This window comes from Cebus imitator, unplaced genomic scaffold, assembly GCF_001604975.1.
Source record: "Cebus imitator isolate Cc_AM_T3 unplaced genomic scaffold, Cebus_imitator-1.0 Scaffold566, whole genome shotgun sequence".
Classification (NCBI taxonomy): Eukaryota; Metazoa; Chordata; class Mammalia; order Primates; family Cebidae; genus Cebus; species Cebus imitator.
In genome coordinates, this window is record NW_016107881.1 from 182013 (window position 1) to 208398 (window position 26386).

General features: G+C 31.5%; 1 protein-coding gene across 3 annotated transcripts in view; it reads left to right on the forward strand.

Moving 5' to 3' along the window:
* Window positions 1-26386, forward strand: part of ASCC3 (activating signal cointegrator 1 complex subunit 3) — a 361903-nt gene that overhangs the window by 134224 nt on the left and 201293 nt on the right. For all 3 annotated transcript variants that reach the window (XM_037734022.1, XM_017515928.2, XM_017515926.2), the window contains exons 12-13: window positions 379-555; window positions 3464-3535. In XM_037734022.1, coding sequence (XP_037589950.1) covers window positions 379-555; window positions 3464-3535 — 249 coding nt within the window. The remainder of the gene's footprint in view (window positions 1-378; window positions 556-3463; window positions 3536-26386) is intronic.

Genomic DNA, 26386 nt, shown 5'->3' on the forward strand with positions numbered 1-26386 from the left:
TCCTGGCTAATTTTTGTTTTTTATTTTTATTTTTTGGTAGATATGGGGTTTGGCCATGTTGCCTAGGCTTGTCTCAAACTCCTGGGCTCAAGCAAGCCACCCACCTTCCCTCCCAAAGTGCTGGGATTACAGGCATGAGCCAACACACTCACCCTCTATGTATATTTTTGATTATAGTGGCTATGGAATTTTATTATGTATCTGTTAAATCAAGCTTGTGAATTATGGGCTACAAAGTCTTACATGATATGACCCTCAATTGACCCTACACTCATCTCTGTTTAGAGTTTTTAGAAGTTCTATTAATAGAACAAATGATAATGTCTTTTGGTTAAATTCATTTAAATAACCCATATTTAATTAAAATAATTCATATAGGTTGAATCCACACAGAGTATGATAAGGATTCTTGGACTGTCTGCAACTTTACCTAACTACCTTGATGTTGCCACATTTTTACATGTTAATCCATACATTGGACTTTTCTTCTTTGATGGCCGTTTTCGACCAGTACCTCTTGGACAGACATTTTTGGGGATTAAATGTGCAAATAAGGTAAATACCCATTTTAATAATTATACTTTTCTTATCTAAAAATATTTTTGTTGGATTATTATTGAATACTTATTTGGCATTAGAGACTCTAAAAGACCATTTCAGTCCTTCATGATCTCCACTGAAATGGCCTTTTGGAGACCACTGAGTCACATTACAGATGTGATATCCTAGACAAAATCAAGCATACTTCCTAACTATTTGTAATAGAGTGAGACTTCCTACAGAAAGTAGCTTGCCATAGTTTGCATTCCTGTTTTCAGTGTATGCTTTGTATTTTCAGCTGTTAAAAGTTTTAAAAAGTTATTTTGATATGAAATGATTGAAGGGCATTGTAAAATAATAAAAGCTCTAATTAAACAAGCAGTATAAATTTTGTGATATTTGTTTAATAGAAATAATAATACCTCAGACGCAATTGAAAAAAAAATTTCATAGTGGCAACCATTAAGGAAGGTGTTCTGTTTAACTTATAATGTTCTATAATTACCTTAATTATCTATATAAATGGCATTTCTAAAATTCTATGCTTTAAAAAGTTTATCTAATTGTAAAATGAATACTACCATATACCATTCACACTGTTATAGACTTATAATATGAAGGAAAACTTTATTACATATTTATTTTGTAATAAGAATGAAAACTGCTTAAAATTTAAACATTTATCATTCTGTTCAACACCACCTATTTTTTCTATAGAAGAAATAGTTTTAGGAAAATATTCACAGGGCTTTTGACATCTTTACTAAAATAGAACAAAATAGAATAATATGTTACTAGGTCAACCTGGTATTTAATGTATTACAATCATTTCTTGTCTAAAAACAATTTCATTAGTAAAATAGAGCCATTTTTACCTTATACTATTATAAGTAAATATTCACCTAAAAATCCAAAGTGACTGTTACTATAATACAACAGTTAATATCCTGTAACTGCATTGCATGAAAGTAAGGTATGTTTAGAATTCCAGAGAGTCATTTCAGACTTGTGCACAAAGGGATAGTTTATGATATGGTAATAGTTACAATTATGCATATTTTAGCCTTCATAATTGTTTCAACTGCTGCTTTTCAGCAATATTTGCTTTTTTTTCAGTTATGTTTCAATATAATTTGATTATTTAGTTATTTTTAATGTATCAGTAGGATAGATGTAGAACCGGTTCTTTTGTCTCTTTAGAATGTTTTCAGCTTTATAATTTAAATGGTGGCAGATGGTTATCACACAGAGCTATAAAGAGAAGAAAATTGTTTCACATGCTTTTCAGCCATCTTAAACCTTATTTTCTTTCAGTTGCATCATACAAATTGGTAAATCACCTAATGCTAATCAAATTCAAAGTATATTTCACTACAGTATGTTACTATTATAATCATGAAAGGAATGGTGTTAGATAATAAACTGTCCTAATTGTTTTGAAGGTTTAGAAATTTGACAATTGTTTTACAAAAATTGTATATATCTTACATAGTGTAAATAATAAAGTATATATGATTGTTATAAGTATAGACTTTTGTCTTACTAAAGTTTACTAATTTACACTCATTTGAAATTTGTGGTTGATAACCATTAAGCATTTCTCCAGGGGTGTTTTTTAATATGTTTTATAGTCGAGTTGTTAATTTGGTCATTATAAAAAGAAATTCTTATAGGTTTCTCAGAATTTCATTCAGAAACTCATGATGTGATTCACTTGTTATGAAAGAGGATGGGAGAATGTTGTGAGTGTTATGTTTAATTTGGAATAATGGCTTTGGCCAGAAATGAATCCAAAGTATGCTGAAAAAGTTATTGGGAGTTTTGTCTTTGGTGGGGATGGGGGGGGGGTTGTTTTTAAATTATTCGTGGGGAGTAAATTATCCTATTATCATCTCATCATGCTTAGCCACTATAAGTCATAAGAGTTCCAGTATTTTAAAATATTTACCTTAATGAAGCAAAAAAATCCAAATCATTGCCATTTTAGATGTACATTATGCTTTTCATCCCACTCTAAACTCTTACTAATACATGTTAACTGGAGAGATAATAGGCTGGGTCACATGCCTACTCCTTCGGGTTAGCCACCTTACCTTTTTGGTTAGAAACTTTCTTATCATTAATAAGGGATTTGAGACCCTTTTACATTTTTTTAAATTGATACATAATAGATTTACATATTTTCTGGGCATAGTTAGGTATAATACATTCATTATTATACGAATACATTGATAATTATATGAATGTATTAACTTATCACATGTACCCAGAAATCTTTAGTCAGATCTATTTGACTGAATATCAAATCAGTTTAATTGGGCTATCCCTCACCTTGAATATTTAGAGACCCTTACTTAATTCATAGATTTTATATTAGATTTCCAATTAATCTGAAAAATGTTTCTATAGAAGCATTCTGAATAGCAGCCTCTCTCAATATATGTTACAGAAATAGTGTGTTGCCTTATGTTTCAGCTCTCTGTGCCATTTGACACTTGATCTGTAGTGTTCTTACAACATTGAGAATCATACAGTAAAACTGTATGGTTTATATAATGAAATATAAGAAAAATAGCCTGGAGAATAAGCTGCTCGGAAAAGCAGAAAGAACTTTAAAAATTATTCTGAAATATCTGTAACTAACCAGAATATCCTTAAAGATACTGTATTTTTAAAACTTGGTGCATTTAGAAAGTTAGTACGCAGAAACTATTATCTGAGTTATTGTATTTTCATTTTTAAGTGGCATTGTATATGTTTTTTATAAATTGTTATATTTTATATGTTTATAAGATATTTGTTATCTCTCATTCTAGGTAGTCTGAAAGTTTTAAAAATTAGATTGTAATTGTCAACATTTTATTTGCAGTTACAAAGTTTATAATTGTTTCATCTGATTTTTTTATGTTTTAAAACCTTTAAGATGCAGCAGTTGAATAACATGGATGAAGTATGTTATGAAAATGTTTTGAAGCAAGTAAAGGCTGGACACCAGGTACACTTGATTTATTATATTCTGCTTTTAGAGAGTGCTTAATGATAAAAATTACTAATTTTTAGTCTCTTCAGAAGAAAATTTTTATTTAAGTCTGAGGCAATGACTCAGAGGTTCTAATTCTTAATAACTGCTTTAGCCCAATGGGTAGGTCATAAAACTATTTGTAGATATTATCATCCCAATATTGATAGGTCGTGCTGTTTTGTTTGCCATTTTTAATTTTAAATATTATATTCTTACTATTTTCATGAAGCAATGTCAATTGAAATGCAATTTATAAAGTTTTGTATTATTTGATGGTGTTTGAAGCACTTTAATTTTTAAATTTTCTATTGTTCGGTATACTCCCATCAAGATTATCAAAGTCAAAGTGAAGTGGTAATAATCACTTATATAAAATTTGTTCACTTCCCAATTGTTCATGGTTCTTTGAATAACTTTATTATGGCATTTCTTAAAACAATGTTAGCTTTTTATGACATATAAACTATTTAACTGGCCCTTTGGCTTTTAAATTCCCTTTAAGAGTAGTGAAACCTTTTTACCCCAGACTAAATCTTGTTTGCAACCCCAATATATAAAGTAAATCAAAGATGGTTTGGACTTGAGAGCATAGAACACTGCCTCCTTGAACACTGAAACACTGAGCATTCTTGAGGCATTTTGTCTGTGTTTAGGAAATAGTTTTAAAATCACGTTCATAATTAATCTCTAGAGATTGTGCTTGGTTTTAAGAATAACTTTTTAGGAAATTGCAAGTATTTTAAGTTGTATATTAGCAATAATAATAGTAGCTAACCTTTTCTAGTTCTTAATAAGTGTATGAAACTGATAAGGTTATCTTATACTTACTAATTTAATTCTCTCAGCAACATATGAGGCAGGTCCTATTATCTTCACTTGCCAGGTGAAGAAAATGCAGTTCTTTGCAAAATAAAGTCACATGTTCAGGTCATTCTACTAAGCACTTTCAGATCTAGGCCATATGGGTATAGAGTCTCTGCTAACAGTTGTGACATATCACACATTTATTTTATATAATGTTCTACTTTGACCCTCATAAAAAACTTTTGTGAGTTGAATTATTTATCATTTTAAGAATAAAAATATATAAAATACCAATATTCTTTCTTTAAATAAAAAAAAATTCCTACTAAATAACAACCACTTGTTCTATGTCAGAGACTAGCAGAATTTTTCTGTAAAGAGTCAGATAGCAAATATTTAAGGCTTTATGGCTCTTATGTTCTCTGTTGCAGCTACTTCAGCTTTGTTATTTAACATGAAAGCAGCTATGGACAATATTTTAACAAGTGGGTACAACTGTGTTCCAATAAAACTTTTTTTTACAAAAATAGGCAACAAGTACATTTGGCTTGCTGGCTATAGTTTGCCATCTCTGTTCTGGATTGCCTCATGAGATTTTATTTGTAGTGAATATATGATGATCCCAAAATGCTATCTAGAGAAACTTTTTAAAGCATTTCAAAAAAGATTCTAAAAGAATGTCCTGTATGACACTTTGCAGGAGTATAATAAATTCAGTGTAATTAGCTAGATGGTATCAACATGCACATTTATTTTCAACTTTTATATTACAAAATATATAAACTATATTGTTTAGCTAAGGAATGTAGCTGTGGAGTCTGTAAATTCTATTTGTATAGGCAGTATCAAAAAGGTTAATAAATATTTAAATGTTTTCTCCATCTAATTTTTTAAAACTACAGTTTATTTTTTAAGTAAGTTTTAGGTTCACAGTAACATTGAATGGAAAGTAGAGAAAGTTCCTGTATGCTTCTACTCCCACACAGGCACAACGTCCCCCGCTATAAACATCTAGTATGGGGGGGATAATTTGATTCAATCAATGAACCTACATTGATATGTAGATGTTACTCAGCAGTCCACATTTTACATTAACGTTAACTCTTTGTTTTGTACATTCCATGAATTTTGGCAAATGTATAATTAATACATGTATCTGCCATTATAGTATCATACAAATTTGTTTCACTGACCTAAACATACCCCATGTTCAGCCTGTTTGTCCCTCCTCCCCTTTAACTACTGATCTTTTTACTCTCTCCATAGTTTTGCTTTTTTCTGGAATATCTTATAGTTGGAACCATATAGTATTTAGCCTTTTCAGTTTAGCTTTTTTCACTTAGTGATAGGTATTTTAGGTTCCCTCATATCTTTCCATGGCTTGATAACTCAGTTCTTTTTGGTACTGAGTAATATGTCATTATCCTGGTGTACTAATTTATTTATTTATTCACCTGCCAAAAGGCATATTCGTTGTTTCCAAGTTTGGCAATTATAAATAAAGTTGCTGTAAAATCCATGTGCAGGTTTTTGTAGGGACATAAGTTATTATCTCATTTAACTAAATAATAAAGAGTATAATTGCTGGATCATATGGTAGATGTATGTTGAGCTTTGGAAAAAAACTACCAAACTGTCTTCCAAAGTAACTATACCATTTTTCATGCCCATTAGAGAATTTCTGTTGTTTAACATCTTCACGTCCTTGCCAGTATTTGGTTTTGTCAGTGTTTTGGATGTTGGCCAGGTGTGTAATAGCATCTTGTTTTAAATTGTATTTTTCTAATGACAAGTGATGTTAAGCATCTTTTCATAAGCTTATTTGCCATTTGTCCATCTTCTTTGGTTAAATCTCTTTTCAACTCTTTTGCCAATTTCTTCTTGTTGGCTTTAAAAGTTCTTTATATATTTTGGTAACAGTCCTTTATCAGATATATCTTTTGGAAATATTTTCTTCCAGTCTGTTACTTGTCTTCTCATTCTCTTTCCTCTTATTTCTCTTAGTGTCCTTCAGCAGAGTTTTAAATTTTAATAAAGTCCAGCTTCTCAATTATTTCCTTTATGTCTTTGGTGTTGTATATAAAGAGTTATTGCCATCCCCAAGTCACCTTGATTTTCTCTTATGTTATCTTCTAGGACTTTTATAATTTTGTGGTTTACATTTACATCTATGATCCATTTTGAGTTAATTTTGTAAAACATATGAGGTCTGCATCTAGATTCATTTTTTTTGCATGTTGATGTCCAGTTGTTCCAACATCATTTCTTGAAAGACTATATTCACTTATTCTTCCTTAGCCAAATATATGTTTACTGTATTTATGTGGGGCTATTTCTGGGATATCTGTTCTATTTCATTAACCTGTTTGTAAGTCTTGAAGTCAGATAGTGTCTGTCTTCTGACTGTTTTTCTCTTTCAATATTGTGTTGGCTATTTTGGGTCTCCATTTAATTTTGAACTGTGAATTAATAACATTTTGAATCATAATTTTTAATTGTGGTGGTATTTCTCCCATAATAAGAGAACCCTTTTTAGTCTATGATAGATTTCATTATGAATTAGTACTCAAATTTTTCTTCTCTTTTTAATTAATGGAAATTAAAATATAAATGCTTTACTATGGGACAAATAGTAGATATTTTATCTTTTTACTCTAGTCAGGAAAATATCTACCATGTCTTACATTACCCTTTGTAACTGATCAGTCTTGCATGCATTACGAAAAAATCTTAAGAGGCCACTAATAGAAATGTAATTGTTTTGCCCCTAGAAATTAAAGTAATTGTTATTTTTCTGTCATAGTTAACACTTAAGGACCAGGTAAGTAGGTACTTGGTACTTTAGTATGGAACATAGGATTGCTTTTCATCAGAATAAGTCTTTTTAGTTTTTTAGAGTAAAAAGAGAAAGTTTTGAAAGATTTTTCTTATTGATATTGATAAATAAATGTAGCCATGTATAAACACATAAATAAACATATACCATTGTAAATTCAAGCTTACATAAATAAACAGCTTAATAATTCTATTACTGCCAGTACCACAGCTATTTTGAGGCTTTAGAAGCTATGGGTTGCTTAGCTTTTTAGGGTTATAGCCCTTATCATATTATTTATAATTATTATTGAAAGATATTTGTTATACGACCCTAGCTTTTTCATTAATATGTTGTTACATTTAAAAATACTTATTTAAAAAATAAAATGCAGCTTTATCCCCAAATTTTGGGAAAAGTAGCAGTTGTATCTTCCATTGTAGTTAGATAAAAACCCAAATACATGTTGTAATATAGGGTATCCTAGGAGAACTGTCTTCTCTCTCTCTTCTGTCATAATTCCCTCACTATAATAGGGACTTAGATGCCCCCTTAGGAATCATTATTTATAAAACACAGATGCTGGCTAGGAGTGTTTAGTCAGTAGAGATAAGATCTTACTGCCAGATCTTTTATTTTTAGTGTAAATCCATTCATTGCATTACTTTTCAAAATGAAAGATGACTGAGGAAGTTATGTTCTTGTTATGGTAAATTCTGATAGGACAAAGTTGGTTCACAGTACTGATGTGATTCACAGTACTGGTGCATGGTTCACACTTGCCTAGATTCACAGTACTGATGCATGGTTAGAAAGGACAGACTTAGATGGGATACCCAAGAGAAGACTTCAGGTGACCAGGGTGGGTTGCTCTAGGGCATGAAGAACCTAGGAATAGAGAATGCACACAGCTGAGGCAGAATTTAGAAATAAACATTACCTCTCCAACTTTTGTGTGTACGTCTTGCCATCCAAGACTGTCAGGTCTTTAAGAATGTGTGGCTTCTAAGCTATATTCTTGTCTGATTAAAAATGCGCAATGGGTGATTGTGTAAAGTATGATTGCAGTTTAAGAACCTACTAACCAACTTTTGGATCTGAGATCATGTCCAGATTTGTATTACGGTGCCTTAGTCCAAACAAGAATTAGAGCAGGATAACTTTGATCTTTCTTTAAGATGTATGCCTTAAGAAGTAAAGTTTAGTCTACAGGTCTCACAGTTTCTATTTTTGAATGATTAGTGATGACATTAGTTTTCCATAATAGTAGGACTTCAGGTTTTTTTTAGAAATACCTACTTTTCTCCTATACTGTTTTGTAGCTATAAAAATAAAATGACAACATTAAAATTATTTATAGTTTTCTATTATTTTACCATGTTAATATTATAATTGCAATTTTATACATTTCCCACTAGTCTTATCCATTCACACATGTGCCTTTTAATTTTGCTCCTTCAAACTTAATTTTAATTATTATACTCCATTACTAAATTATACCATATATACAGTTTTATACTCACTCTTTTTCTTAATGAATAATAAACATTTTTTAATGTTTCTACATGATCTTCACAATTTTAATGTTTGCAACAGAGAAAAAAGAATCTTTATTCAGGTTCTAATTTTCAGATACATGTAAGTCCCTTTGGACTTTCAACCTTGAAAGTCTGTTATCCTTATGTCTATTATCCTCTGACATAACTTGATTATTTATCTTTGTTAAAGGGAGAAATGAACCTAAATTAAATATATATGTCCTAGCCAGTTGATTGTATTTTGCCTGTTGACCTTGGCACTATTGACATTTTGGACGGAATTATTGTGTTGGGCTGGAGGGTGTGTCCTGTCCTGTATACTGTAAGTTGTTTAGCAGCATCCCTAGTCTCTACCCAGTAGATACCAGTGACTCTCATCACCCCAAAGATCACAACCCAAACTGGCTCCAGATATTACCAGATGTTCCTTCAGGTACAAAAGTGCCCCTGGTTGAAAAGTGTTGTTTAGAGGGAAGTCTCTTCAGGCACCCCTCAGATACCTTTCTGTGTGAATGTATTTTCATTTAAATGTATATAAAATTTGCCAATGATGAACATTAGGACATCATGTGAGAAAGAACCAAGATATAAATTTATCTTAACTGGGTAGTAGTCATATTTCACATACTAAAATTTCTCATGGATAAATATAAAATACTGCATTTAAACTCAAATAATAAATTTCATAGGTATTAAAGAAGCACCATCTTGGAAAAAATTGATAATTTTAATTGAATAAATTCAATTTAATTCAAGCAAGTATTATATATACTTTTAGAAACTAATGAAACCTTAAATGTTATCAGAGAGAAAAAAGTTCAAATTAAGAAAGGTGAAAACTTCATTGTAATTTGGCTTATTACCAAGTTCTTTGGTCATTTTGTATCACATTTTGAGAATAGAGGTTCAAGAGAAGGTTACTACAATTGTGAAAGGTTTGAAATACTTATAATTTGAATTAATGGTCAAGAGAAACCAGAGTATTAAGACTGCTTAAGAGAAAACCCAGGTGGATTTTGGAGGAGAGTGGTGATAGAAAGTCTGTCATATGGAAATAAATTATGTTCTATTTTGCACAAAGAAAATTCGAACCAATGGATGGAAGTCGTAGAGAGCTAGATGTAACGAGGCACAATTTGTCTATAGTGAAATAGACTGAACTGCAAAGAAGCTACCATTCTTTTAACCATAGCTAGACAATGCTTTGTCTGAGATACTTTAAAAAGTGTCATCTACATTGGAACAAACATCATGAACCTCTAAAGGATTCTTAATTTTAAATAGATAATTTTATGATAATTCTACTCTCTTAGTAGTAGCTCCCTGGCACAGTTTTGTTTTACCCTATTAAAAAGTAAACTTTAGTTTAATTTTTATTGTTTAACAAAATGTTGTACTCTAACAAATAAGCTGATTAACACAAAAGAGATTGAATAAAGAAAGAGTTTAAAATTTAACCCTTAGGCATACCAAAAACTAAACATGAAGGGGAAAAAATAATCGCTGCTAATTTCACTACCAGGGGTGACTGCTGTTGGTGTTTGTCCTTCCATTTTATTGATGCATTTTAGTCCCTTCGTTTTCTATCTTTTTTTTTCTGTTATTCCTATAGTTTAATCTGTTGTATTTTTCTCATTCAAAAATATGACAGAACTGTAAATAGAAATGATAGCTTTAAAATGTAAAAATATGCTTTGATAAAGGGATTATATTTAAAATTTTTAATCAGTATCTTCTACACAATGTTGTCCTTTTACTTTTTGTGTTCCAACAGGACAGGTCCTACCACAAAAGACTGGGTTATAAGGAAATACTGTTGATTTAGTTCTCAGTATATCATCATATGCATGGGAAGTCTGTGGTAAATATGATTTGATTTTGATGAATTACCTTGTCGTCAAAGATTTAACATACTTAGTGAAATAAGGATGATGGGAAATATGAAACACGTCAGGACTATGGTCCAGTAGTTGAAATTTGCCTCTGGTGTTGCTTTCAAGTTCTTCAGTATCTCGGATCTCTCCCTGGTTTGGTTTCTTTAAGTACTTTGATTTTATCAGAGGACTTACATTTCAAACCATTACTGAGAAGACTGAAATATGTGTCCATTCAAAAAAGAACTATGACTTTCAGACAACTAAACACTCTTTAGGCAAAAAATTAAGGTTTTTTTTTTTTAAATATATAAATAAATTCAATTTGTTTCTCCTTATTTGGATTAAAACAAATTTCATGTTCAAAAGCCATGCTGACATTCTCTGATCATACTATTCCATGGGTTTCAGTCATCTAAACTTGTGTGCTCATGTACTTAATAGATTTTATGTTCAGCTTTGCCTTAAACGTATTAAAAACAGTAGGAGGCAGTTGTGTTCCACTCAGGCATGTGTGATGACAGATGGAGAAAATCTTTTCATGTTGACTTTTCAGCAGTCCTACTCTGCAAGACTTCAAGCTCTTCTTGGCTATTGGGAAATCAAAAGTTGGTGATTCAGCCTTTAATTTTGACCCATCTGCTCAAACTAATGAGACGTCTCATTTGTAAGCTTCTCTTTGTGTTACCAAATGCAAGTACAGCTTTATCATTCCTGTTAATAATTCCCCTCCTCCTGTGTAACTTGCAGAATGGGAAAATAATTAAAGCCTTAAATCTATTGAGATTTTTCTTGTTATACAAACTTCGTTACAGTGATAGGAGAAGAAATTAGAAACTTCCTCAGAGATTATGGCATATTTAGTAAGTTAATGTAGGTTATTTTCCATATTGTCAAAAAAGTTAAATTCCTAGTTTGCAGCTTCTTACTCAAAATTTACCTTCAATTTTAAGGAATAAAAGGCCTTCTGATATTAAAGAGAAAAAAAGTCTTCTCCAACCTTGGATTAATGCTGAACATCAGCCTTTGTTTAGATGTGTGGCTTATTTTCTCTTTCCTCGTTGTTTATAAGTTAGTTGAAATTTCTGTTTCTAAGAAGCCACGTTTAAAAATTGACTAATATAATTTATTACTATCTGAAGAAAATTATTTTTATTTCTAAGCATTGTTTCTTAGTTTATATGAGAGTAATTAATTATATAAAATCAAAACAAATTTCATCACGCTAACTTAAATAATGAAACTTCCATTGGCCCTTTGCCTAAAAAGTTTTTATTCTGCAGATAAAATAAGCATCTCCAATTCTCAGTACCAGTGTTTCTGCCATATCAAATTTACTTAGCATTACTTTTATTTGTGAATTATTTGAGTGCTTCTTTCTTTACCCCCCTTCCCACTTATTGTATAAATATAGATTTTTGTCATGCTGAAGTAATGTTTGACCCCTTGCAGTCATTTTTCTGTATTTATAAAGTTGTAGAAAATTCTCTAAACAGCCATTGGGAATATTTTACATTATATTATCAGAAGTTTATTTGACAGCTATATATTTCATTCTAGAGAATGATGTATTGATTTATTTATTAGCTGCTTTCCACTAGATACCTGGACTTAAGCAGTTTGTAGATATAGTTATTAAGCTTAGGTCACTACTATAAGCATTTGTTGACTACATTTTTGTAGAAATCATTTGATAAAATTGGAAAGACAGTATTTTTTATTAAAACTGAATATGAAATTTTATGTGCCAAGGAAATCTGATACAATTATCCACGTATTTTCTCAAGGTGAAAAAAAAGGAGATAAACATTCAAATATGATTAGCCATTGTAGATTTGTACTGTCTTTATTTGTAGTTGGAGTTTTTATCAATTTTTGTTTATTTTCATAGTAGTGTATTTAAGTGAGGGTGATGGGAAGAAAGAAATTATGTGTCTATATTTAAGTTCTGTTTTTAAGAGAATAACATAGCCTTAGATCTCATCTCATGTTTTTCTTGGTTTTTATAAATGAGAAGATGAGAAGTGTAGCTATCACTATATTATGGTAAATAAACTGGCCATTTCTTGGGATCTAATTAAACTTAAGAGCTTCTGCACAGCAAAAGAAACTATCATTAAAGTGAACTGGCAACCAATAGAATGGGGAAAAAATTTTGCAACCTACCCATCTGACAAAGGGCTGATATCCAGAATCTACAAAGCACTTAAATAAATCTACAAGTAAAAAACAGACAACTCCATCAAAAAGTGGGCAAAGGATATGAACAGACACTTTTCAAAAGAATACATTTATGCAGCCAACAAACATATGAAAAAATGCTCATCATCAGTGGTCATTAGAGAAATGCAAATCAAAACCACATTGAGATACCATCTCATGCCAGTTAGAATGGCAATCATTAAAAAATCTGGAGACAACAGATGCTGGAGAGGATGTGGAGAAATAGGAATACTTTGACACTGTTGGTGAGAGTATAAATTAGTGGAACCATTGTGGAAGACAGTGTGGCTATTCCTCAAGGATCTAGAAATAGGAATACCATTTGACCCAGCAATGCCATTAGTGGGTATATATCCAAAGGATTATAAATTGTTCTATTATAAAGACACATGCACAAGTATGTTCATTACAGCACTGTTTGCGATAGCAAAGACTTGGAACTAATCCAAATGCCCATCAATGATAGACAGGATAAAGAAAATGTGGCATATATTCACCATGGAATACTATGCAGCCATAAAAAAGGATGAGTTTATGTCCTTTGCAGGTACATGGATGAAGCTGGAAACCATCATTCTCAGCAGACTGACACAAGAACAGAAAATCAAACACTGCATGTTCTCACTCATAAGTGGCTGTTGAACAATGAGAACACATGAGCATAGAGAGGGGAACATCACACACTTGGGCCTGTTGGGGAGGTGGGAGAGCTAGGGGAGGAATAGCAGGGTGTAAGGGGATTGGGAAGGAATAACAGGAGAAATACCTAATGTATATGATGGGGGGATGGATGCAGTAAACCACCATGGCATGTGTATACCTGTGTAACAATCTTGCCAGATCTGCACATGTACCCCAGAACTTAAAGTATAATTAAAAAATAAAATAGATTGGCCATTTCTAAATAGCACAGCATTTAAATTAGTAACTGCTGCAGAAATACAGTCAGAAACCTGTTAAATAAGTCTGAAACTGTGAAGTGTCTAAGATGTTGCATTACCTGCATACTGAAAGATAACCTTCCATAGACTAACTTTATTCCTAAATTCTGCACACACACAAAGACAAACACAAGACACCTGGGTTAGGGGACAGACTGTGTTGCTTCTCCCTAACTCTCCACTGGTCTATCTACAGGGCAAGAGCCAGCTACTGCATGTGCGTGGGTTGCACCACAGGAGACGTACTCCAAAAGTTATGAAACACTGAGCTTCTATAGGAGCTATGGGCACATCTGCTCATTCTGTCCTCTGGAGAGTGAAAGAGAGGAGACAAAAAAGTAGACCAATTGGCCATGCAGGGACCTTATCTTCTATTCTGGAACTTACACAGACTTCCTGAAGAATGAAAGAAAGGCCTATATCCTGGAATGTAAACAGTTAACTCACTGGGAGATAAGAAAGGAGTCTCTAGGATTTTTACCCTTTGAATCGGAGAAAATGGCTCTGGGGAAATGAAGACATTCTCTGTCTGATTAGCACTTTAGTTTCTATTACTCAGATGCCCTGGATGGGTAGGAACACCAGAAATTTCATGGAGGATTATCTTTCAACAGGACCCAGGGTGTGTCTGGAAGGGACACACAAGGTCTACTAAACCTCTGTAGGATAGCAGACTACTTTTTTTTTTTTTTTTAATTTAAAAAAAGTTTTCTAACCTTCTAATCTTACATTGCATTCTCTCTCCAATAGTCTTTTTGTCTTATTCTCTTATTCTCCATGGACCTAGATCTATTTCTCTATTTCTCTCTTTCTCAACTATAACATCTGATCTACACTCTCTTACAGCTGTATTTTTGAAATCAAGTGGAGAAAGTCAAATAAATTTAAATGATTTCATAAGTGGACAAATGACAACTTGCCTTTCTTTTCTTTTCTTTTCGTTTGTTAAGTGTAATGTAACTGCCTCACCTGTGGGTTTGCAGATAATTTTTTTCGTTGTGTTTTTTTGTTTTGTTTTGTTTTGCTTTTAATGAAGACTCCCTATTGAAGAGTACAATACAGATTTGAGGATAATTAAGACATGTTTATGAAAGTGGCCCAAAAACTGAAAGAGACAGTCAAGCACACATCTAAAAGGAATTACAATTTTATGATTTTTTCCCTTTATAGCACTTTAGTTTTAATTACTCTAGCTAGTAAAGTTGATACCCAGTATATTAACTTAGTAGGATTTCCTTTGCTTGAGCAATTTAAAAAAATAAGGTGAATTCTAATAAAAAGAATCATTTTAAGTGTATCATTTGAGATATTAAATGTACAGTTGAATGTTTAAGAATTATAGTGATTATTGTCTAAGAAAAGAAATGAAAAATATTGATAGAAGTCTTAAAAATACATCTTATGTTGTTATTTTTCTCAAATCAGATTCAATCCAGAACATCTTATAATGTTCAAAAATAATAGGCCTTAAAGCCCAGTGGTATCTATAGAATTGTTAGCTTCCTAATGAATTTTATTTGCATAGTAATAGACTAGCTGGTCTTGCCTAATTTACCCTACTGAAGAAATGTTGCTGTTTAGAGGCTATCAATAGCAAATGTAAATGCAATTCGGACTCCCTCAAAGTCAGTAAAATACTTTTCTTTGTATGATACTGTAATGTTTGAAGAATAATTCTTAATTCTGTTTATCAGCCATGATTGGATTGACCCAGATTTAGCAATGAATTAAATGGATCCATGTTTATGCTATGGGGACTAACTAAGATCAGTTATCATGGTTTGGGCTGCACCATTACATTTTTAGTCATATTTTGAGAACATCTTTGAGAAAGCATGAATTCAGGGTGCTTGAGTTTTTTAAACTAGTGTGCAATTTTTTTGCATTATTGAATTTATTATAAGTAGGTTAACTCCAGTATATATTCTTTAAAACTTTCACTTGTATGTATATGTGTCTATATGAACATTTTAGAATTAATAATATACATATAATCTGTGGTAGACTGAAATTTTTAAATGGAAATGATTCATAGACTTACAGAAGTGCTGAGAATGGTTCATGATTTATGGTCTCTTTCTGTAGTCTATTTGCCTTGTTAAGGTAAGAACTGGGGTAAGCAGAGTACCAAATATAGACACTCCTACATTCTCTTATGGCATGTGAACTACATCTGGATTGAGTATTGAACCCGGTATTGAACAACTAGGTATTGAACAGAATGGAGGTGGTTTTAAGACAATACTAGCAATATTCAGCAAATATTTTTTGAATACTCAGTGTGTGCCAGTTACTGTGCTTAAGGTATAAAGCAAAAACTTCCTGCATTAGTATTATTTATAATTTGATAATGAAAAACACATTAACCAAATATTTATGCATAAAGTGTAAATGCACAGATTTGATAAATAATCCTTACAAAGGAAAAGTATACGTTACTAGAAAAGCACATCATATGAAGAACAGTAAATGTTTTACTGTTCCTTTAGCTTTAGAAATTTATATCTTTTTTTCTACTTTTCTGTATAACTTTTTTTCTAATCAATTCAAAACATTTTAATTAGCAAAAAAACTCATTATACTAATTATCACAAGAACAGCAAGGCAGAAGTCTGCCCCCATCATCTGATCACCTCCCACCAGGCCCTTTTGCTGACATGGGATTACAATTTGACATGCGATTTTGGTGGCAACACAGAGCCAAACCATATCAATTATCACCTTCTATAGTCCTTACCAACATTTTATTAATTAATGCTTTACATATTTACGTGCTTATTTTCTATTTTCTCTAGGATGAATGCAGGTTTGACCATTTTGTTTATTGTCATAGTCCAGTATCTCTAACACTACTTAATATATAATAAACAATAAATATGTGTTGAATAAATTATCATATATATTTGTTTATTTTTACTCAATAAAAGTAAATGTTTGAGACATAAACCAGTCAAATTAAATAAGCTGAAAATAAGATGTGTTTCAGAATGTGACGGGCTTTAAACTCCAGGAAAGAAAAGTTATGTTAAAATTTAGCACATCAGAATTATATAGGACTCTTCATCTTTGATTAATGAATTTGACACTCCCCAAAATAAATTTAAATTAAGTAATCTTCTTATAGGACTAACTTTCAAATTCAACATTTTGACAGCAGCTCATATGTACTTTATAATTGTTGTGCCTATCTTAACTGGTTGATTCATCAGGCCAACACTGTCTTCTGATGCCATTGACCTTTTATATTACTTATTATAATTCAGTATTCTTAACAGACTCTTTCTATAACCTTGTTACCAAGAACTATCTCAAAGTATAGTCTTCCTTACCTGTTGAATTGAGTAGAATGGCTTTTTCTATTTTTCTGCAAAAAATGCCTTTGGGATTTTTGATAGGGATTTCACTGGATTTCTATATTACTTTGGGTAGTATTGTTATCTAAAAACTGGTAAGTCCTCAAATTCATTGTTAAATACAGTAAGAATTTTTTCTTCAAACGTTTAGCTTGTTTAAGTTTCCTTGTTCTTAGTTTCCTGCTTTCAATGCCAGACTTCCTTACTCTTTGTGTCTCCCTGCCTTTGTCTCAGTAGGCAACTTCCCCACCAGTCCTTATCTATAGGGCCCACATTCCACTCACTCTGCAAATTACCCCTCCTGCTGCAATGGTTCTTCCCACCAAAATTGTCCTTCCTGCCAGTATAATCCCCTCCCTGTACCCTTGAAATTAGCCAACAAGGACCAGTTTTGATTATGCAGTCCAGTTCCAGCCAATGGAGACAGGACACAGTAGTAGAAACCCATTGCATTAGGAATAAAAACCTCTGCTTTCCTTTGTTTGTGGTGCTCTTGCCATTGCTCCATCCACGAGATGCACCCTTCTATAGAGGTAAATTTGCCTTGCTGAGAAAATGTACGTTCAAGTACTATTTCTTTTGCAGAACCAAAAATTTGTTTCTAACATTAATGGATATGAGAGGTCATTTCCTTTAATTAGTTTTAGCAATGTTTTATAATTTTCAGTGTACAGGTCCTTGACTTCAGTTTAATTTATTCCTAGGTATTTTATTCTTTAGGTCTTACTGTAAATGAAATTTCTTTCTTAATTATTCTCTTGGAATTCTCCATTGCTACTTTATAGATGTGAGACTGATTTTTAAGCATTGATTTTGTATTCTATAATTTTGCTAAATTTGTTTTTTAGATCTAATATGTTTTCTTGTGGAATTTTTAGTATTTTCTATATATAAGATTTTTTTTTCACGTATAGAGATAGTTTTACTTCCTTATTCTCAATTTTGAATAATTTTTGTTCTTGTCTAATATCTCTGGCTAGAACATCCAAGTACAATGTTTAATAGAAGTACCAAAATTAGGCATCCTTGTCTTGGTTCTGGTCTTAGGAGAAAACTTGCAATCATTCACCATTCAGATGGTAGCTGTGAGTTCTGTGCATCAATGATGTAATTTTGTTTCTTTATTCTGTTAATTTGGTATATTACAATGATAGGTTTTCATATGTTGAACAATCTTTACATTCCTGGGACAAATCTTACTTTGCTGAAGTGTGTAATCTTTTTAATATGCTACTAAATTTGGTTTGCTAGTATTTTATAGATAACTTTTCCTCCCACCAGTTATAAAGAAAATTGTTTTATTATACTTTAAGTTTTGGGTTACATGTGCAGAACGTGCATGTCTGTTACATATAGATAATTTTCTTCTGGTTCAAGATCCTGTCCAGGATTGCATATTGCATAAATTTATCCTGTCCATTTAGTTTCCTTTAATTTAGAACAGTTCTTTGATCTTATTTTGTCTTTCTGAATTTGACTTTGACATTTTTCAAAGAGCATATATTAATTATTTTGTAAAATGACTCCAAATTTGGGTTTGCCTATAGTCTCTTCATAATTAAGCCTTATTGGTTTTATAACAATAATACAACAGAAGTGAAGTTATATCTTTCTTACTACCTTCATGTTAGGATGTACATGTTATTGGATTTGTCCAGTATTGCTGACATTCATTTTTATCCCTTGTTAAAGGTTGTTTGCTCTAAGTTTCTCCATGTAAAGTTGCTATTTTCCCCTTTGCTTCTAATAAGGGAGGAGATACTTTTGTGACTAAATATATAGTTTCCCTCATCAAACTTTTATCCATTCATTTTATCATCTTTTGATGATTTTCTAAGTCCGCCATTTCCCTCATCCCACTATAGGTACAGAATAGCTTCCTTTCCCCTATTTATTAATTTATATCTCTGTGGACTTTAATAATTTCCATTTCTGTAAACTTCTTGAAAGTATTACAATGTATAACTATCCTATTTACTTTGAATATAATATAGGCACAAATTTGGCCAGTGGAAGCCCCTTCAAGCTAGCTTCTAGTTTTTACCTTTTGGCACAATAGGATCTTCTAAGATCTAATTTTGTACTTTCCATTTCTCAGACTTGGAATTAGCAATTGCTGCAAACAAACCTGATCCCTTTAGTAGGGAATGGTTTTATAAACTCTTTAGAAACAATGAAACTGTTATATTTTTGATTGAAATGGAGCCTTACTCTATCACCCAGGCTAGAGTATAGTGGTGTGATCATAGTTCACTGCTGCCTCAAACTCCTGGGCTTCAAGCCACTTAAAACATCAGCCCCTCAAGCAGCTGGGACTACAGAAATTTACCACTGTGCCCAGGTTTTTTTTTTTTTTTTAAATTTATTCTAGAGGTGGGGGTCTCCCTTTGTTGCCCAGGCTAGTCTTAAACTCCTGGCCTCAGGTGATCCTCTAGCCTAGGCTTCCCAAAGTGCTGGGATTAAAGGCATGAGCCACCTCCTGGCCTGTTTTATTTTTTAAATGAATATTTTTACCAATTTTTTTTCCTAAAAATATTATTCAGTAAAATGAAAGGGATGATGAGAAACTTTTATACAAGAGCAAATGTAATTTTCAACAGTCCCTTTCTACTAGAAGATTTCTCCCTATACCTGTAATATTTAGACTGCCTCAGAGTGCTCTGAGGTGCCACAGAAATTGCTGTCATGAGGTTAGGATTAGAGAGAGGTGAGCTATTTGGAAGGAAGAAAAAAGATTTGGATCTCTCTCAGATCTTTATCAGTTGCTTTAATTTTTTTTTTTTTTTTAATATATTGAGCTGCTACAAGAGTTTTTTTGACAAACAAATTCCATGGCTAAAATAAAATTTTAAACTGCTTCCCTACAGCATTAGTTTTTCATAATTTATATAAAGATTAGTAGTTTCTGTTCTGTGGTGATACTTAGTAGATTTATTCCACATATAGAGTCTCAATTTCATGTTTGTTACAGACATGGGATTTGATTTGGTCATCTACTTTGTCATATATGCATTGGACCAAGCAAATCAGCAGTTTTCCCTTTTGGTCCTAAAATGCCAGCTTGAATGCTAATAGTATGTACTGAGTGAATACTAATAGCATATACTGTATGGTTTCAAACATATTTTTTATTCATTGAACAACTGTGATTCCTTTATTTTCTTAAATCAGGTATAAAGTATTTGTATATATACTAAGACAGACCGGTAACTGAAAATGCTGCCCCAACTCTACACACCAGCAGTGAGCCTGAAAGTAGAGGGTACACCTTTTCACGGCTTTTCCACCCTTAGTGTTATTTTTTCTCACTAATGTGAATTTCCTGCATGTAGAGACTCTCACAATTCATACTGTCTTCACTATACAGACCAAAACTTGCACCTCTCAGTTTATTAGTTTAGCTGAATGCTTTTTATATAAAAACCCATAACAAAATCAAATTTTCAATTTAAATGCTTTTAACATAAATAACAGTTATGAGTATATCAGAAACTTGTTACCATCAAATATGATATAAAGAAGATATACTCTATAGTCATCATATATATATATATATATCTTTAATTCATATCATGATATAAATATTCTGTCATTATAATTTGAATCATTGCCAAAAATACTGTTGAGGTATATTATTTACTTAAAAGTTAAAATGGATAATATTCTAATTTTTTTAAATTGTAGGTTATATTTATCAAATGATATTTTTAACCTCTTCTGATCAGAACGCTAATAATTTTATTTCATAAAAAAAGTATTTTAAAGATGATATTTAATAGATCTTTATTATGCTGATTTTGTCATTAAATCTTCTAAAGCATTGTCAAGTTCTCCTAGTCCCACTGTTTATTTAAAGATGAGAAAACTAAGCCTAATACTATGCCCAAAGTGAGATATGCTTATGCTTAGGAATTGAGACTAGAACTTTGGCTTTTTCACTTCCATTTCAAAGTTTTTTCCCTACCATAAAACTGATATTTTCATTTAACCACTAATTAAATTTTCATTTAATGCCCTAAAGAGAGAAAACAATTCAGAGAATATGTTTATAAATTCCAATTGGAACAAAAGAAAAAAGAAAAGAAAAGAATAATTTTAAAACTTTTGCCTGAAAAATCTGAGGCCTCAGGAAATTTTCAATAGTGTGGGTGAAAGATCTCCAGTTTCATAATGATTTTAAGTTACCAAAATTTTTTTCAAGTTTCTAACTGGAGTTGATGTTCAAGTTGATACAACTTTAAAATTATATTAAACCGTATAGTCAAGCTAAGAACACTTTAGACCTGAAGCATTTACACATTTTAAAAAGTCATTTCTTCAGCAAATTATCTTGCGTGGATGTATGCTTTTTAGTATTGAAGAAGTATAAAGTATATAGAACTCGTCAAGTGACAACCCATGAGAAACCATCATTTATGAAAAATGGGATTGAGAACTGGTGGTGTTTAGTTCAAGAAAGAGAAAGTCATTCTGGAGATCTGATGGCAGCTTCTAAGTATTAAAAGAATTGTTAAGTGTAAAAAGAAGTGTAATTTTGTTTTCCTCTTGCCACAGAGAGATCACTATTAGTCTTGGTCCCAGTGAATGGGAAGTTTAGCAAATAAATCTGGAGTGAATGTCAGAAAAACTTCTGTAAAACAACTAAACCTTGTCCTACCAAATAGATCACTTTCCATGTGCCAGGCTTCTTCCTAGTATTTGTAATTGCTGTTTGTTGTTCCCACAGCACCCTTGTAAGGCAGATACTATTGTCTCCATCTTACAGATAAAAATTGAAGCACAGGTTACCTTGCCTAAGTTTATCTAGTATATAAATGCTGAGCTATGATTTGAACGTAGGTCTACTTGATTCTTAAACATTGCTGATATTCATCACAAGTCTGCATATTGTATACATTAGTCTGTCATCAGGTAAGAATTTGGTAAGTTAGTCAAGATTGCTAAGAAGTGTTTTCAAAACAAAAAATATATATATTTAAATTTGCATAAGTAATTATGAGCAAGTAAAATTAACATGTTTGATTATGTTTATTTTGTTTTGTATATTATAAATATCAAATAAAAATTATAACAATCTATGCTCAAGAAAATGTTAAGGTGTAAAATACACATTTCTCTATAGCATTATAATATTAGTTTATTTATGTTTATAAATGTAAACTGCAGAAGTGAATTCATATCTCAGATTAATTGAATGCATAAATGTATATGGTACACATATAAAATGGCCTGTTTAAGAATGTATAGAAAATGTATTCAAGCATCAGTTGGATGACATAAAATATATTACTTCTAGAAAAAATACATATGCTTAAGAAAACATGGTTTTCATTAAAGGAAAAACTTACAGTAAAGGGGAAATTTATTCAAAATATTTACTGTTTTAAAATTTCATACTTAAACTGCACTTTTTGTTCTATTTTGGGAGTACTAATATTTCAGAGACTGCTGAAATATATCTTATGTTTCTAAACACATTGTACAATATCTTGCTATATTGGTGAATTGATTGTAATATAATATTTTGTATAGTTGGCTTAAAATATGACTACTTTTATTTTTGCTGTCATGGTATGTAATGTACACTAAGTCCTCTGGTTTTTTAAATTATTATACATTTGATAACAAGTATCTTTTAAGGAAATATAAAGTATTATTGATTTCTTTTAATAAAATGTAGCAGTTAAAGCTCTCCACAACTCAAACATACAAGCTGATAAATATTAAAATGATTTTAAGTGAAATTGATAAGAAATTTGTTCTAAATATAATTCAGTAATGAATTATAGTGTTCTAAATATAATTCAGTAGTGATAACCCAAATCTATTTATCACTTAAAAGCTTGGGTTTCATGAGAAGAGCTGCAGATACTCAGTGTGAGAGTCCCTCACTGGCTCTGAACTGCCAAGTGTAAATCTAATTACTTAGCTTGGAGCTGTGAAACCACATCTCTCTATTGTGGATTACTTTCCTTGGCTTATTTACATAACTTCACGACTGAAGACTAGTCAGTGAATTGTACAGTCTTATATAGCTATGGCAGCATAAATTAACCCTATTTGAGGTAACATATTTTCATGGCGTATCTAATAAATGTTTAGCTATGTCTTTGAAGAAAATGCATGTGGTTTAGTAATTTAATTGGTTGCCAGGAATATCTAATGATAAATGCTGGTTGTTAAATGCAAATTGATGCATTCATGATTAATAGAGGATTTTAACGATTATCATTTTAATCCCTATTTTTAGTGAATGATAGTTTTATTGATGTAAGCTAAAGTATTAAGGTCATTTTTTTTTAACCTTTGCCCAAAGTTAAGATGCTTTGTTCCTCTTCAGTAGTACATTACAATTGGCCCTCCATATCCATTGGTTCTACATTTGTGGATTCAACAACTTCACATGGAAAATATTTGAGGGAAAAAAAGAATGGTTGCATCTATATTGAACATGTGGACATTTTTTCTTGTCATTATCCCCTAAACAATACAGCATAATAACAATTTACAAGGCATTTACATTGTATTAGGTATTATCATGATATGAAATAACGTATACAGAAGGATGTGCACAGGCTAAATGCAAATACTACACAATTTTATATAAGGGTCTTAAGCATTTGGTATCCAAGGGTGTCCTAAAACCAGTCTTCCATGGATATCAAGGGAAGACTGTATTTTGGTTAATAAATCTGATTAATTTTTAATGTAGGTAGCTTTGATTTAGAAAGAAATTTTGACCACAAAGTCCAGAATTTTTATAAGCTCTCTTTTAGAATCGCTCATAAGTCATTTCTTTTTTAAATCGTAAATTTTACACCTTGCAATAGCACTGAAATATGCATACATGTATTTCTACAACAGTATCAAAAGACTAAGCAGCAATTTTAGTTTATTAAATATCAGTGGGTGGTTTGCTGTTAAATTTAAATAAAACTATCCATGAAAATTAATTATTTACTTGAGTAATTGGAAATTTGCTTGTTATCTCATATTTTAATAAATGTATGAATGAAAAGTATTAACTTAGCCTACAAGCTGTTATAAACTTTTAAATTGAAATCTCTGCTGAAAAATAATCTTAGTGAAAACTGACCATTTTTAACATTGTAATTTCAGCAGTATTTATTGAGTGTCCACTGATTGGATGATAGCAGGAAAGGTGGTATGTAGACCTCAAAATTAGCAAAATGTAAGCCCTGCCCTCAGGCAGCATTCAAGGAAGAGATATACCTTGATGGAAAGAAAGGCTACTTTCAAGTTATATCTCTTCCTTGAATGCTGCCTGAGAATGTCTAATCTGAGATGAACTCCCTTTTCTGCTTCTGAATGAGTGGCAAATTATTAAAATCCTCTGAGCTTTAGTTTTCCTCTTCTGTAAAATACTAATACAATTACCTAAAATACTAATACAAATACAATTAACCACCTATGTGGTTAACAGTAAGATAACATGTGTATTGTACCTAGTAATGGGACTAGCACCATAGTAAGACACAATAAATGGGGTCTTTTATTATTAGTCCTAACATTGGGGTGAGCTATGTACAGCTTATGATTACACAAGGTGCAAGTATGAACAAAGTGATTAATTTTCCCTGGTGAGATTGGAGAAAGATGATTAGAGCTGGGTGTTGCAGGTTTATAGAATTTATACAGATGGAGTTGGCAGGAGGGCTAAGTGAAAAACAGGGCTAAAGGCCTAGAAACATACAAATGGATGAAGGTTTTAAGCAACAGGAAAAGCTCAGAGAGATAACACCCAAAGGGCCAGTAATGAAGAACTTTAGAGTGTTATGACCTTTAAAATCAAGTACTTTGCCATCTTTGAGAGGGAGAATCCTAATTAATTTCTAGATTATTGTATTTACTGATTTTTGGTTACTTCCTCTTATAGTTGTTCATGTAATGAATGGTGGCTTCTATGTTCATCATCTTCCTATACTCCCCTTCACCATATAATTAGATATAAGCTCCAGAAGCACAGGGACCAGCCCATTATATGTCCGCAGTGCCTGTCATGTAATTGTTGGATGATCACAGACTAGCAGAGGAGCTAAGTCAAGCACCAAAATAGTTAAAAAGAAAAGATAGGCAGTGATAAATACTTAAGAAAGAGGCATCTGAGCACTTGTATCTGGAAGCATCTGGGGAAAACTGCATAATTGTAATAGTAATGTTCATCTCCTCCATGTAGGTATGAGAGTTTCTTTTTTATTTTTTTTCTTAAATGAAATTTTATGAAAAATGTATAAACTTTTCAGGTAATTCAGTAGCCAGAAGACTGTATCTTAAAATGTTTAAATCTAAGATTTTTTAAATAAGATCTATCTCAAATATTCATACTAACTCAGTTTACCCAGCGATACATACCTAAATGCTTTCTTGCTCATTTTCATTTTTTAATAAAAGAATCAAGAGCTCCTGTTTGTTTGCTTTTTTAAATAACTCCACCACTTTAAAATTATCCTGTCTTCTGTCCTATCACTTACAATTTTAAGATTGTCTTTAGGCTTTTTTCAATGGTTTATGTACTTTTAAGAAATATTTCTTCAAGTCATATTTTTTGACCATATGATATGTATTCCTTTATTAAAATCAATATTGTTTTAAACTATGATAGCCTTTCTATATTAAGCTTAAAATACTTCTCTAACATAAAAATAATTTTTCAGGTATTTCTTTTAGTTTTTTTTTTTTTTTTTNTTTTCTGAGCCTTGAAATGAATGATTTCCTATATCTTAGTACATAATTTTGTATGAGGTTATGTTTTACCTTTCCAGGTGGTATTTTTGTCCACATGTTCATTTCTACAAAAAGTCTGTATTGACCACCATATGATTTTGCTCTCTTCTGTGTAACTTGGAACATATGGATACTTTCCCTTGAACTGCTGTTGATTTCTTCTGCTAGGTCATGTCTCTTTTTTTTTTTTTTCTAAAGGATTTCCAGGTAAACTAAAACATAAATTCACCACTTAGACCACAAGTTTTACCATCATCCTTTTAAGTGCATTGTTAAATATGTGTTTTTTTGTGCTTTTTACCATAAACCTCATAGCAATAAAATAACCGTAGCAAATATACTTATCTTAATACCATAGTATATTATGAATATATTATTATAACCTCATTGTTATCAGTTATTTCTCCTGTTCAATATAATTTATATATTTAATTGTGAAAACTATTAAAGAGTTGCTTCAGTGGGTGAGACAAACGATACAAGACATACAAAGAAAAAATTGTCTTTTTATTCTGTCTCCCCATCCCCCAC